Source organism: Lissotriton helveticus, chromosome 9 (assembly GCF_964261635.1).
Source record: "Lissotriton helveticus chromosome 9, aLisHel1.1, whole genome shotgun sequence".
NCBI lineage: Eukaryota > Metazoa > Chordata > Amphibia > Caudata > Salamandridae > Lissotriton > Lissotriton helveticus.
This window is the reverse complement of record NC_136070.1, coordinates 600,273,156-600,289,435: the sequence shown is the minus strand read 5'-3', so window position 1 is coordinate 600,289,435 and position 16,280 is coordinate 600,273,156. Positions and strand designations below refer to the sequence as shown.

The following is a 16,280-nucleotide window of genomic DNA, read 5'->3' as shown; positions in this document are numbered from 1 at the left end:
AAAAAAACAATCTGAGTTGGAGTCTTTGTCCTGGTGCAATGTAGGTTTCAGGGTGTAGTGATGAGTTATATTGAGACCGAAGACTTCATAGAAGAAAAACAACTTGCAGTGTTCATGCCCAACACTGAACGTTGGGAGTATGCAGAGCATGTAATATATAGTAGCACATGCTACAAACATTACACTTCCCCCAAACAGGCTCTCGGATACTTCTTACCTTGTGAAAGCAACACGTCTGAACCGAGGACAGGAGGATGACTTAGTCTTTTTCTCACTTTTATTTATGCGGTCAAGGTGGGCAGTGTTGCCCGTCCAGTTGTAAGAAACAGAGTCACAGTCACTGCTGGATGGCTGAATTGTTTATTGTAGGTCATCTTCATTTTTAGTTACCTTTTTCGATTCTCTGGTTGCTACTCCACTGAGGTAACCCTCAGGCTGCATACTCAACTAACACCTTATATTTCCGAATGATTCTTTAGTTACGTTTAATGGTTGTGACTGGAATGGAAGCTCTAACTTTGTACGGCACCCTACCCTGGCCATTTCCCTCCCTCGTCGTCACAGTGGCAGGGGACTCCTGCACTAACCATGTTGTTTGTATCGTCATCATGTTACCTATGTTTTGTGTCAATACAGGCTTCACTAAGTTGATGGCTTATGCTCCTGCCAATGACATTCCAGGGATCTCTCCACTGGCCCAAAGCAGGCAAGAGTCACAGGCCAATGCCCCACTAAAACTGACAAACTGATTAAACTATGTGGATTCATTGAGGCAATGATGTCAAACTGAGTTATATAATAAGGCATTCATTTTATAACCTCCAGTGCCGTCACCTTTAGGCAAGCAAGACACTGAAAAACACTGATGTTCTGTGGTCAGCAAGAAAAATTTGGATTGACACTGGTATCTTCTACAATAGCTGGACCAGTGCAGTCTCCATATTGCATTGCAACTGCAGGCATTTTGAATGCAATAGCACAAACACTGAGTTCACAAATATCCAGGAAACATACTAAGACCCATTATTCATAATCTACACCAGAAGGAATAGGGGTGAAACAGAATTATGCTGGACGCTGGCTGCATTAAGCCCCAAAAACTGCAACAAGAGAGCAGTATCTCAAAAATAGTTTTTACCACAAAGCATGGAAAGTAACTCAACAAGGAGGACCGCAGCTGGAGCTACTATACAGTTGCTCAGCATTTCACTCCACTTAGCAGGCATTTGTTTTCAACTTCTCCTTGAGCAGCACCCGCATTTAACAGCAACGCTTCATCCAGTCCTCTTCAACTGATTCTTTTACTCCACTATACTCCCAGTCTTCGAAATTTTGTATCATTCAGTGGCTTCCCAGGGCTTCTGTCTCTTCACTACTCTCTATAACAGCACAATTGTTTATCCTCAGCTTTTGCAACTACTATTTATCAGCAGTTCAGCAACTAGTTGTAGTGTCCACAGAGACTCACAAATATAATTGCTTTCATATTTTATAATCACACAATCCCTCTCCAATTTGGCTATCATATTACTAAGAGTTGCAAAGTTATCATGTCTAAAGATGCAGATCTCAAAAATCCCTGCCAACATGTTTTGACGCTTAAGTCCTTATTACGAGTGGCCTGGATGAGAATACGTTATTTATCAGCCTCATAAATGCTGATAAACCAGGGATCAGTAGTTATCAGAGCTGAAAAGGAACTTCTGTCACAAGTTTTACCCATCCAAATGGAGGATTACATGTTAAATTTGGTACAGTTGCAGTTAACCAGGCCAGGCCACTGGTAATAAGGGGCCATTGTGAATTCTCAAGGCTTTGCATGCTCCATACAATTATCCACCGACTCACATTTCCATTTCTGCTTTAAACACATAACATATTTAAATAATGATTATCCTGGCAGACCAATTACTCAATATTCCAAGCAAATACTCTTTCTCTTTTATCACACATTTTTTCGCCTCTTGTATTCCATCATGCTCTGTTGATTCGAGTATAGGACTTACAGATAACTCCTTACATCCATAGTCCTAGCTGTGCGTCTCAGGCATGTGATTTCCTAGCCACCTTTCCACTAGATCAAGCTCACAAAATTGCTGGCCTTTTTTATGTATTTTGTGATGTCCAAGAAGATAGTCCTTACGATTAAAGCTTTTTCCACATACACTGCACTGATAGGGTCTTTCGCCTGTATGCATTTTTTGGTGTCTAAGAAGAACTCCACTTTGATTGAAGCTTTTTCCACATATAGTACAATGATGAGGTCTTTCCCCAGTGTGTGTTCGTTCATGGGTAATAAGTGTTGACATTGCAGAAAAGCCTTTTCCACACTCTGTACATATGTGTCTTCCTTTTACTTTATGCGCCTGCTGATGGCCAGTGTATATGCCGCCCTGGGTGGATTTCTTAATTTTAGTCGATGGTCTGCAATCTTGCAGTGGAGTAGAGTCACAAGGAATAATGTCATTTCTCACTTCACTCTCACATGCTTTGTTTGTTTCTGACCTTTGTACAAAGAGTGATGGTTGATTTAAGATGCCATCGTTTTGCCCTTCAGCAGTCCCATCTCCTCTCAATTCCTGATGACTTCCAGACCAATTCTGGCTAATAGAACTGTTTCTCTCATGCACACGATGGACAATATTTGCTTGGATCTGCTTTACTTTGGATCTGCTCCATGCTGTTCTGTAGCTGCATTTTAAATATGTCCCCATATTTCTCTTTTGGTTTATGCTTCCATCACCTATTGGATTATAAATAAATATACATTAACTGCTTTTGGTTTGTGAAATGTTGCACGATAACAATATACATGCAGACAATATTCTGGAGGAGAGCAGACAGTGACTTTCCAGCTGGACAGATCCTAGTACAATATGTGTTGTGTCAGTATTCAAGGTAGGTACCATAAGGCTCTGGGCCAGATAATGTGAAATGCACTGGTCGCCAGCAACTTTACACTACTTAGGGCTGTTTTGCTGGAACGTTTATACAGACGACCAGTGGAAAAACAACATTTGATCTCACTGACAAGAGCAAATATGATTTTTTGTATGAGTCAGTCTGTGCAGATGTTCCATGATCTGCCCCTTTGTGGCTAGGAAGACAGCCCTATTACTTTTCTCTCATTGCTGGTGATAGAGTGATTTCTCCCACAAGGTCAATATAGACACTGCTCCCAGCCCAGAACATTTCACCTAAAAATTATTGTTTGTTAGTGTATTTAGTTCAATGAAAGCAAAATAAAACTAAAGCACCCAGAATGAACTGGTTTATCTCATGAAAGTCCAGAGACTGGAAACAGTCCCCCAATGACCGGGAGGACTGAAAGGGTATTATGGAATAGAAAATTGTATAGTCAAAGAAACAAATGTAGCGTATAAATAGACATAACAATAAGATTCATGTTTTACTGTAAAGTAGATCCAATGTGAAATAAAGTGTTTTAAACTGCTTTATGATTATTTTGCTTTTCACTTATTCGTATATGTCAAACAACTATTTATAATTTTACTTTCATACATATTTTAGTTAAAGCAATTTATGTTGACTTATCCCTCTTTCATCAGTTTTGACTCAACTGTGTCAAGTCAAGTGTGAGTAATTCAACATTCATCCACATGAAACATAACAAAAGACAAAAGGAGCAAAGGGAAATGTACCTCACAGGCACTTGGCTGCAAATACTATCCACAATCCTAGGCAGGGGTCATCAAAGTGTTATCACAGGCACCTCTTTACAACATGGAAAGGCCCAACATAAGGAGTGGGGAAACCAAGTACTTCCTCCTGAACTATCAAAACGATTTTTTGAAATTCACTAGCACCATCTCCAGGGACCATCTAGTATTTCTGGATCTCAACATAATGCCGAAAGATGGCAGACTCATAACAACCACGCATTTCAAAGCCACATCAAAGAATTGCCTACTATGTACCTGAGCTTCCACCCGAAACCTCTTAGGGATAACCTTCCCTATGGCCAATTTTTGCGCCTTCGAAGAAACTGTACGGAGATTGCGGATTTCAGAAACTTCAGATGCGACAGTACCCCAAAAAGGTAGTGGAGAAAGCATACAAGAGAGCACGCAACAATTGCAGGGAAAATCTTCTGGAACCAACTATCCTTTAACAAGAAGAAACGCGTCCTTTTTGCATCACAACTTATAACACCAAATCAAATGAAGTAACCAAAAGTGTCAATAGACATTGGGAAATTCTGAATAGTGGCGGACTGCAACTCCCAAAACCTATATTTTCCCACAGGAAAGGGAAAAGCATTTGGGATATGGTTGTTCACAATAGGCCAAAAAAGAACGCAGTATCCAATCTATCAACTGCAAAGAGCAGTATACAAGGTCATCACCCTTGCGGGAAATGCAAGGTTTGCCATCTGACATCCAAGAGTAAGGAAATCAAGTTCCAAAATGGAAGTACTTGGGAACAGAGAAAGTTCACTACATGTAACTCCACAGGTGTGGTATAACTGATAAGATGCCCATGCCTTCTGGAATATATTGGCATGACCACTCGAGCCGTAAAAATGAGAATAGGAGACCACAAAAGCAACATCAAATGCAAAAGAAGTACGACAAAAATGGCGGCACATTTCTTGGAGAAAGGACATAACCCTAACAACATCTATTGGACAGTGATAGAGCAAGTGGCCAATGACTAATGAGAGAGGTCTCAATAACGAGATCCCCTGGAGCCAACTGTAAAAATTCTGAATCACTGCTGTTTCGCCACCATTGGACAATCAGAATACAATTGCAGAAAGAATAGAATGCACAGGCCTATTTAATCTAACAAGAAAATTTAACATATACAAGGCGATATGAACCCACTGCACAAACTACTTTAAAGAATATACAGAAATCAACATCACAGAACCTTTATGAGGGCGTACCTATGGTGTAGAGCAGGGCTCGAAAATTCCACTTGACCGCTCGCATAGTCGAGCTAAATTTAACAAGGTTGAGCTGTTTTTAGGTCCTACTCGCCCTTTCTGGCAAGTAGGAAAACAAACCAACTTTTGTCCTCTGTCTGTGAAAACGGAATAATTGTGACAAGATAAGATTTAAAGGCATTTTTATTGCTCAGAAAGTTAATGAGCAATAAAGATGCCTTTAAATCTTGTTATCTTGTCACATTTGCTCCGCTTTCAGAGACGGAGGTCAAGTAGGTTGCAGTTAGGTCGAGGACATTTTTTAAGGTACTAGTCCTGCAGGACTAGTACCATTTTTGGGATTTTTCGAGCCCTGTAGAGCTATGTACTTCTAAGGGTCATAAACTCACTGAGCTTCCAGACCATTTTAACATCCAAGACCATCCATTTGGGACTTATGATAAAGACGTCTAATATGTCCTTCCATGCGCCCATGAAAATCGAACTCTAATGAGCTCCTTATATAAACAAATCTGAATCTATGGTATAGAGCTATGCACATTTAAGTGTCTGCAAACACTAAACATTACTTTAACATCCCAAAAACCATCCACTATGGTACTAATGCCAATAATGTCCAACATGTGTATTCAGGCGCCCACGATAAATGAACTATAATGAGCACATCATATATAAAAAACTCTGCAAAGATCCGAGGTTGCTGAGCAATAAAGAATAACAGTGTTCACTGAACTCCCAGACCGTTTAAAAACTCCTAAAACCATCCAATATGGTTTCATTGACAAAGATGTCCATTATGTGCATCTATACGCCGATGATAACTGAACAATAATGAGCTCATCACATATAAAAATAACTCTGTAAAGAAAAGAGGATGTTGACCGATAATGAATAATATTAATGTTCGCACTTTTCTCGAAATCCAGAGTGCCAAAAAGTAAATGACTTAGAGTGTATGCTGCCCGAACTATTTTGTTTTCAAGCGAGTCAGGAAGTTGGGGTGAAAATCGCAATCACAATGGTCCCGCACGGGCGGCCTTTTTTGTTCGCATACATTCAACATGGATCGCCACATAAAGGCCCAATGTCCTGAAACCAATGTCCCCAAGTATAGAAACTGCATTGGTGTTGCCACCTTACACTTAACCTGAACTGTCATGTCCCTCACGAAAGATAAGTGTCACTTTTTGGTCAAATTCTACCTGAATATGGCCAATTGTGATAAAAGGGAAGGCAATCGGAAGACTAATTTTGTGGGGAGGGATTGGTGGGCCTTTGTACAGAGGAAAAGTCATGGTGAAGTGTTCTCGGTGGAAGACTGCTTCTCGCCGGAGGCTCAGGTCGATGAGAACTACTCCACTTTCTGTAAAGAGATTACTCTGACCCTGGACTCACTGGTGCCTCGCAAATCCTTTCAGAGTAAGGGGAGGCCATCTGCCCCCTGGTTTGGGGAGGAATTGAAAAAACTGAAGCATGACTGTAATCGGGCCGAGAGAATCTGGAGACAGAAATATCTAATTGAGGACAAAAAGGCCTGGAGAGCAAACATTTTGGAATATAGGAAGGTCATTAAGAGAACAAAGGCTGACCTATTCGCCTCAGCGATACTCAGGGCTTCAAATAGCTCTCGCTGCATTTTTAACATCCTCAATAGCCTGACTAAACCTGAGTGTTGTAAAAATGACTTCATGCCATCTCAGAGGCTCTGTGATAATCTTGCCAACTTTTTTGATAATAAAGTTGCCTTTATCATTGAGGAGTTGGGGAAGGCATCAGAGCCGTCGAAAGCAGGAAACGAGCAGCTGTCCCTTATCAAGGACAAGGGTGAGCTGACCGGGAATGGCAGTACAGTGGAGGTTGCCTTGGGGGCACTTTTTGAATTCCCCCTTCTTCAGATTGAGGATTTCTACAAGTTAACAGATAGCATTGTGTCAGGCTCCCCCCCCTTGGACTCACTGCCTTGTAAAATCTGGAAGGAGTTCGGGGTAGAACTCTTCCCACTATTGTGTAAGATCTGTAATCAGTCTCTTGCAGAAGGGGTGGTTCCAAGCCAATGGAAGCAGGCGTTGGTAACGCCATTGCTTAAAAAATCCTCCCTTGATCCAGAATGTCTAAAGAACTTTAGGCCAATATCCCTTCTCCCTTTCCCGGCCAAGGTAGTGGAACGGGTAGTGAGTGGCACACTGTCCGCGCATTTAGAACAGGGTAAACATCTGGAGGAGGAGCAGTTCGGGTTTCGACCGGCTCATGGTACTGAGACGGCACTGGTGACCGTTATGGATGAGCTTCGGTGGCGGGCAGACAGGGGCCAGGCAGCAGTGTTGATTCTGCTGGACCTGTCTGCCGCCTTCGATACGGTCAACCACAACATCCTTCTGAACCGGTTGAGTGAGGTGGGAGTCACGGGAGTGGCCCTCAGATGGTTTCACTCCTTTCACTCAGGGAGGCAGCAAGCGGTGTCTCTTCCTCCTCACCAATCCGCTTCTACTCATGTCTCACATGGGGTGCCTCAGGGCTCGGCCATCAGCCCCATTCTTTTTAATGTCTATTTGAGACCCTTGTTGACGATCTTCAAGCGTTATAACATCAAGGTCATCAACTACGCTGATGATACGCAACTCATTCTCTCCCTGGAGGGAGAGCAGTCCATCTCAGTAGAGGGGTTTCATAGATGTTTAGAAGATATGTCACAGTGGCTGAAGGAGAATTCTTTACAGTTTAATATAGCTAAAACTGAGTTGTTGCAATTTGAGACGCGTAGGAACACTATGGCTGCCCATGAATCTGTGCCCCCCAGAGTTTCCCAACCCTGGCCAGCCGGTCAAAACAGTTCGTAACTTGGGGGTAACATTTGATTGTAACCTCTCCCTGGAGGTGCACGTGGGGAAGGTGGTGAGCTGCAGCCTGGCGATTATTTGCTCTTTGAGGAAGATTTTTCCTCTTTTACCCCATCAAGCCCGCGTCCTGATAGCACGGAGTACGATACTTAGTCGGGCAGATTATTGTAACGCCCTGCTCCTTGAATCCCCTAAATTCCTACTAGACAGACTACAGCGGATGCAATCTGCCGCTGCTAAACTGGTACTAGGATGGTTAAGGAGGTCCTCCGCCTCTGGAGCATTGGCAGAGTTGCACTGGCTCCCTGTGACACAAAGAATCAAATTCAAATCCTTGTGTCTAGTATTTAAAGCCCTACATGGAAAAGGACCCGTCTCTTTCCAGCAAAAATTTGAATGGTACGTTCGGGCAGAACGCTCCGCTCCTCTGGAGGCAAGTTAATAAAAGTCCCACGTTTAAAAAAAGTTAGAGCTGGTGGTAGATCATTTGGGGTGGCTGCGGCCAGGCTGTGGAGCACTCTACCTACTGAACTGAGACAACACAAGGATCTTCTCACGTTCAGAAAGAACCTTAAAACTTGGTTATTCCCTAAGAACTAGGCCTGTGCCTTAGCCCCCCTTCTGTGTTGACATGGTCTTTGAGTTACCAGCGCCAAGATGCCTGTCAGGTGATAGTGTGCTTTAGAAATTGTATAAAAAAAAAAAATTAAAATGCATACAGCTCTTTTCTCAATACCCAACATGTTCAAACTATATTGGAGACATTGTTAGGTCAATCGTACTATCAAATGTTCACTAACAAATTTAAAAGGCATAGGAGTAATAATGACATCAGCTGTAAAGGTCAAGATGTTTCAGCACTACAAATAACTACAGAATACTTACAGGACCATCAGAAAGGCACTGTACACAATTAAAGCCCTCATTCAATTTTAAGAAGTTTACAAAATCTCAATTCAAAGATAATCCTATCACATATAGGTCGGCAAACCTGGTGCCAGATGGTCAACCATTCAGTTTTGTGAGTCGCAAATTGTGTCAAATTGCGACTCGCAAAAGTGCATGTACAACAGTGTCTCAGACAATGTTAGCGATTTCAAAGGGGGTCGCAAATTGCATGCTTCATTAATGTTCATGAGGTATACACAATTTGCGACCCCATTGGGAATGGCTAGCACTCCCAGAAATGGTGGCCTGCTGGGGTCAGCAGAACACCATGTCTGGGACTGCATTTTAAATAAAAAAGTTTTTAAAAAAACATGCAGTTCATTTTCCTCAAGGGAAAACGGGATGCATTTGAAAAAGAAAAACAAAACTTTTCAGTTTCATTTGTTAAGGGCAGGCAGTGGTCCCTGAGACCACTGCCTGCTCTTAAAAAATATTTACGCACCCATACACAATGGGGAAGGGGTTCCAAGGGGACCCCTTCCCGTTTGCGAGTGGTTTGCAGCCGCAAAACAATAGTAAATGGCATTGAGTCTCGCTATTAGGAAGTGGTCTGCTTAATTCAGACACTCTGTTCATCACCACCCCCTTTTCTGTATCGTTTTTGGCCACTATAGGTGTGGCAGGGTATACTCAGACATGAGTCCCTTTCTCACTGCTCCATCAGGATTCAAGCAAGCCGGGCCGAAGAGGCTGAAATGCCAGAAACCGGTCCCCGGTAGCTTGTCTCCTTTCTGGTGAAGAATTGGCTTGGTAGTTTGGTCTGCCCTGTTCCCATGATGCACTGGGCCAGGGACAGACTAATTTGCATATAGCCAGGTTCTGAGCTGGGATGGGGCAGTGAGATAAATAACGGTGATGGATCAAGCCCTGATCTTTGGACTGGGTAAGAGTGGTCTGCTTAATTCAGACACTCTGTTCATCACCACCCCCTTTTCTGTATCGTACATTGAAGCCATGGCATGCTTTTAAAACACACACAAGTGCTTTTGCCTGTTTACAATGGATTGGAATGAAAAAAAAAAACAAGCGAGATAGGTTGTGCTACTCTAGTGCATTTCACTAACCAAAAGAATGCAGAGTGACTAGTCTGAGCTACTTAGTGGCACGGTGGTACACAGTGATGGAGTCGGCTCTGTCTAGTTCTGTATGAAATTTTCGGAGTGTGTAACTGACTTTCGACCTTTCCTACCGTCTGTTAATTGAGCTGTTTCTGGTGGTCATTCGGGGTCGAGTATTTGTGAAACAGTATGTGGGCGAGTAGCGGCTCCTTTAAAACGTGACATTGATGCAGCCGGTTTAATGCATACCTCCAAGCTTGGCAACAAGGAAACATTCAGACGCACGTGGTTTGTTACAGCTCTGACTGGACATATATGTAATGTTTTTCTCCTGAATTTAATTGAGACAGTAGATTTTTGTTATGACGGGGGTGGGGGGAGAGGCAGCAACACCGTGAAATTGTATTTTGGGGTGAAAATAGACAGGTGCGACTGGCGTACTTGCACAGGAATTATAACTTTTCAAAAGCAATATTGTGCGTTTTCTGTGTACTTTCACCCTGTATTTAGATTACGCATGCCGGGTCTGTCCGTATCACTGCATTTAAATGGACAACGCCTTACTAAACTTTGCTCGCGAAATCAGCCTGAGCATTGAATGCATCATTCTGTACTTTGGTTATTTTTGAGTTACTTAATAAAAACAAAACGGTACAATTTAGAATATTTTACGGGAGAGAGTGAGGCACGTGCGGGAGAATGTCTTGCTGTACATTGAAGCCATGGCATGCTTTTAAAACACACACAAGTGCTTTTGCCTGTTTACAATGAAAAAAAAAAACAAGCGAGAAGATGAGCGGCTGGGAAACTGAAAGTACGGCCGGCCGGCCATCCATAAATAATTAAGGGAGGAGAAGCCGAGAAGCCGCAGAGCGCACGCTAGGCGAAGCCCTTTGATGTGCTGCGAAGATGAGCGGCCGGGAAACTGAAAGTACGGCCGGCTGGCCATCCATAAATAATTAAGGGAGGAGAAGCCGAGAAGCCGCAGAGCGCACGCTGGGCGAAGCCCTTTGATGTGCTGTGCGGCCGTTAAAAAAAATGCAATTAGGAGGGAGGGAGGCTGATGCGCGTGCTTGTTTGGTCACGTGATTCACGTGAACTTAAAGAAAACCGCAGCGCAAGAAGCCCTTGGTTTCACGAGGATTTTCAGGAGATGAATTCTCGCTCCGCTCAATGCGCTTGCGCGCATTGATAGGTCGCGAGACCTAAAAAGGGAGGCCTCTGGTTCAAATAGGTCAGGTTCCGGTTGTATTTTCCTGGGAGTTATACCACACCTACTTAAATAAGCAGATTGTATTAAAGTAACTTGGGCACAGGCTGCTAGTTCCCACTGGTTGATTCACTGCCTTCACCACTGCCTGTGAACCACAAAAAATCCAGCACGGTGAAATCTGGTCGCTGAACTCATCACACATTTCTGACCATGATCTCCCGGTGGGTAGCATGAGGAGGTATACTGGTGGGCACCACCAAGCTTGAAGCTGGGGGGGAAGCCTCTTGTCTTCTAAGCCATGTCTCAGCTAATCTTGGGGGTGGGCCCTGAAGAGAATCTCTCAGAATCTCTAATGTCCTAGTAAGAACAATGCTGGGAATTTTCCAATGGCCTCGAGAATAACTGGCTATCAGCTAACCATCCAACACCTGTCTGGCGGCTTCCAAGGATTCCTCCGCCTCAAGGTGTGCATAAAATATGTGGATCACGGGGAGTCATTTGGTAGGAGGCCACCACACGCAGCTTCTGCCTGGAAGCTTTGGCTCCTTAGTGCTGCCTGGAGAAGGTGAACATAAGCTCTTCTTATGCCTACCACAGCTGACAATTTCCTTCATCTCAAGAACACGTGTTGTGGGGCAAGAAGGTAGCAGCAACTTTGGCAGACAACACAACCTTTTTGTATGACAAAGTAAATCTATTACCTATAATTTGGAGACCAAATTCTATCTACAGCAACTGCTTTTGGACATGTTTCATCCCTATTTCCATGAAGTGTGGTGCTGGGATGGCTCGATCTCTGAATATCCTGCACAAAGAATAAATAATTTAATAAATGTACACGTCTGACATTCCTACCTCCCAAAAAGCTAGCGGCATGGATGGCTAAAATACAATTCAAGGCATATATAGAGCACACAGCTGCCTCCGGAGAGGCATTCCGCAATAGCGGTTAGCTCATAAATGAAGAGGGAAAACCTGGCGGACTACACACCCATGAGACAAGTGTCAAACTGAAGAGTTTGAGACTGATGAAAAACAGATTCCGACGGACTGGTCTGCAATACAAACTAAGCGGCAGTGTATTCTACAATTTGGAGGTTAAGTAAGTGAAGGAACGCCCCTCTTCTAACTTTGTGTATACGGGGTACTTGGAGCAGTTTGAGATTATTTGTTCTCAGAGCTCTCGATCGAGTATAGGGTTTGAATATTCTCCTCAGGTAAAGAGGACCTTTGTGAGTGAAGGCCCTAAAGTCGAAGGTGATTGCCTTAAATTGGATCCTCTTGATGACAAGGAGCCAGTGAAGATGCCGAAGATGATGAGACACTGGAGAGTGTGGGAGAATTTTCAAAATTAGATGTGCGGCAGAATTTTGGATTATTTGGAGCTGTTGGATTAAAAATGCTGACAAACCCAAGTATAAGCTTTTGGCGCAATCCAGTTTGTCCAGAAACAAGGACATCGTTTCAGACAGATTCTTTCCTACCCCTCAAAACCATGCTTTTGCGGAGAATAAATTTGTAAGCACTGCAACAGCATTATCTTTGTCCAAGCCTGTTCAGATTAGAAAAAGAAGATTAAATGCTGTGTATTCAGAGCTTCCTCACTCTTTGGAATCAACTCTATGCTTGACACAAGAGCTAAATGCTCAAGTGTTGTGCAAATGAGCTCCCCACACAGAGGAATCCGGAATATTACTCTTCACAGCTCCAATGGTGCATGGTGACATCTCTGACAAAGTGCAATAAAGTCTACTATAGTATTAAAAAACTGAGTTTACGTACCCCTACTATCCGTGTCTTGGTGCTACTGACTTGTAACACCGGCAATAACTTGTGCAAATTCATCAAAACCTTCTCCTGGTTTTCTTTCACTATCCCCTTCGCTTCTCTCCTTCTGCCTCTCTATTCTCTTTTACTCCATATCTATCACCATACAATATGATACTGTACAGTCCTTTCTCAGGAACCAACCCAAACCTTTCACCACACCAACACTAACCAACCTACCCTCACACCAATACACTGACACCTCCTACCCTCTGATATGAAACTCTTATTGTTTATGAGCTATACATGCCTTTCACTCAGCTTATCAGTATTACCCCTTGGATGGATTGGTCTCTATGTATTTTCTTTCATGTATGCATAAAACCTAATAAAACTTCTGCGAAGTACAAAAAATAACCGTATTCAGGTTCTACCTATGATTTATTGCAACACCTTACGTTTGTCTGGAATTTGCTTAAATAATCGCTAGGCCGTATTTCACCTTCACTAAACTTCCCACACAGCTTGTCCAAGATCGAGCTATAAAGGCAAATCTAACCATAACAATAGGACTTTGATAATCAGAGCCAGGCCTGTTAGTTTGAAAACTAGACCAAAAAATGGACAGCGGAATGGTTAACTGTACAGGATCTGAATCACTGTTTCATGTGGCTCTCCTTAGACTGCTGCAATATTGTTGTGTGAATGTAGGCAGCTTCTGGTGGTATACTGACCCTCATGTGTGTCAAGTCCTTCTCTTCTTCTGTGGTCCTTGATGTCAATGGCGTAGGTCTTTCCCTCTTCATTAATACCAGTTGATGAAAAGGGTGTGATAACTTCTGACCCTGTTGTGAAAAAATACATTTCTGAGTACACACATTTTCCCATTGTGAATGAACCCACATTTCAGTGATTGTGACATATTTTTTAAAGCCTTATTGTTTTTTAAGTCACCATAATTGAGACTAGGATGACTCTTTATATAACTTTATATACCATATCTGGACTGAATCTAAATAAATGTATTTAACAAACTAACTAACAAATAGTTCTCGCCTAGAGAAGGCTTTTGACACAGGGCATTGGCACTTCTTGTTTGGAGCCTTGGGCTGAATGAATTTTGGCCCCAGATTTCAGAGATATGAAGAGAGATCTTGGGTGCAGCCCAATGGGCTCAGGTCCGAGTAAATCGTGTACTCTTACATCCTTTCCCAAATGAAAGGTGCACCAGACAGGGTTGCCTGCTCTCACCCTTGTTGTTTGCTCTGGTTATGGAACCCCTTGCAGAATGGCTAAAAGTGAATCCACAGGTAAGGAATTTCCATTTGAGCAATGGCCAAGAGGATAGGGTGTCCATTCACAGTAACGAAATACTCTTTTTTTGCGCAACAATTGAACATCTCTATCCCATGTATTTTTTACAGCCTAAATATATATAGAGATGCTTTGGGATTGAAGGTTAACTGGAGCAAGACTACATATGTGCATTTTTTTGGGGACCTACCCCAGCTGCCTTCGAGATGTAGGCATGTGAGAGGGAGGGGGCCAGTTTCTCTACTTGGGGATGGAAATTGCACAAACGCAACAGAGAGGCTGGGAATTGAACATTGTTCCCCGATTAGCCAATTTAAACAGGAGATCAAGATGTGGACTACCTTACTACTTTTGTTGATTGGCAGGGTGGCTTTAATCAAAATGATTTCTCTTCCTTGCTTTTGGTATGTGTTGCAGAATTATCCCTTTATTTTGCATTCCACTTTTTTCAGGAACCTCCAGTCTTGAGGCTAATATTCTTGTTCGATAATAAAACACAGCGGATCTGCTTTGTTAAATGTAGGCAGGGCATGTATGCATGTCTGGGTTAGGCATATATCAAACTAAATTACTGCGCCATACAACTCATCCCAATAGATGACTAGGTACATGGAGATAGACCTTCCGACTGGAACTAAACACGCTGTGTAAATATGACCCGTGGGTGCTATTATATGGCAGGGCTATTCCGATTGACTTTCCCTCCATTGCTCGTTTTCTTTTTTCTTTTACAATACTATTCCTTTGCTGGCATGATGCCCTCAAACATATCAAGTGGAAGGGTATCTCAACAGATTCCAATCTGTTATGGCAGGGCATATGGTTGAGATGGGTTTTGATAAGTATTTCGAACTTGGGCAACATCTGGTTCCATGACCATATAAAATCATAGAAGGAGCTGGCAGAGGAATTTCAACTGTGCAAATTTTCCAGTATCACAACTGAGACACGCCTTAGAGTGTTATCACAATAAACTGGAGGCGATCCTGGATTGAAAACCACTGTAGGCCAAACATATGATAGAGGAACTGGGCGATACAGGTATATTGTGATTATACCGTTCTTTACTAATTAATTACCCAGACCTAATGCTTGCCTTAAAATGGTAATGGGAAGAAGACGTGGGCCAGATGGATGACAAGGAATGGAAGGAAGCCAAAGTGGCGCCAAGGACCCTCACCATATCCTCTGGGGTTAGGTTGATCCAAGTTAAATACTTTCATAGATTTTATTACAGCCCAGAATACTTATGGAAGGTGGGTAAAATACCAAATCTCCACTGTACCAGATGCAATAATCTTAGAGCCACTTACTTTCCTGTTGTATGGGATTACACGGTCATTACCCAATACTAGAAAGTGGTAGCTAGCTCCTCGGGCAAGGTAGGGGGGCGAAGGCTATAGATATGGACCCCAAATGCATCATATTGGGTATAGTAGATGAATGGGGGGGGCACGCTGCAAAAAAATATTAGTTGGTCTGTAGCTGCTGCTACCTAAACGAGACAATGCAAAGCACTGGCTGTCCATGACAGCTCCCTAAAAGGCAGAATAGTTAAGGAAAATAGACTTTGATGCAGTAACAAAAGAATTAGCACAAGCGGGTGTCTGGGGCAAACGGTGCTACTAATTTCAGACGTTTGTTTTAAATATGTAATCCTTCAATTACTTTATAGCTAGCAGATGGTTTTACAGCCTGTATATTTCTTCTCTGTAAAGTGGAAATTATGTAGATTTGTGATATAAGAAGATCATGATAGGGTGGTTGAATCCAACCATAGGTATCAAATAAGAATGGAGGACCTAATTTGTTACACGTCATGAAAAGTACTGAAAATCAGGGACCAGATAGTGGATCAATATGTAACATAGTAGAGTAGGGCTCAATCACAGTTTTATAGAACCAATGCACCAACTAAGACACATTCATAATATTATGTCCGGTGCAAAAGAAACTGATAAGAAATGATCGTGTTACTTTCATTTGGGCCCCTTTCCTAAACATATCCACACCACAGACTTTCAAGAAAAATTTGTGCTGAGACAATTTAAAGACCGGTATTTAAGGTTTTATGAACTAAACACAGCATCTTAAATTCAAACCTCTTTATGGAAAACCAATACAAGATTCTATTCTTGAATTTGACTAAAACATGGCCCAATTTACTCAAGCCAAAGATGGCCTTGGATACAGCATTTTGATTCAACTACAGTCTATCACCATTCTTCTTTGAT

At 42.5% G+C, this 16,280-nt stretch overlaps 1 protein-coding gene across 1 annotated transcript in view; it reads right to left on the bottom strand.

Moving 5' to 3' along the window:
• Positions 1 to 346: 346 nt before the first annotated feature.
• Positions 347 to 16,280, bottom strand: part of LOC144781657 (uncharacterized) — a 67,387-nt gene continuing 51,453 nt past the window's right edge. Inside the window, exons 9-10 of the mRNA XM_078660622.1 lie at positions 13,467 to 13,577; positions 347 to 2,743 (exon numbers count right to left, since the gene is read on the bottom strand). Coding sequence (XP_078516748.1) covers positions 2,031 to 2,743; positions 13,467 to 13,577 — 824 coding nt within the window. The 3' untranslated portion in view covers positions 347 to 2,030. The remainder of the gene's footprint in view (positions 2,744 to 13,466; positions 13,578 to 16,280) is intronic.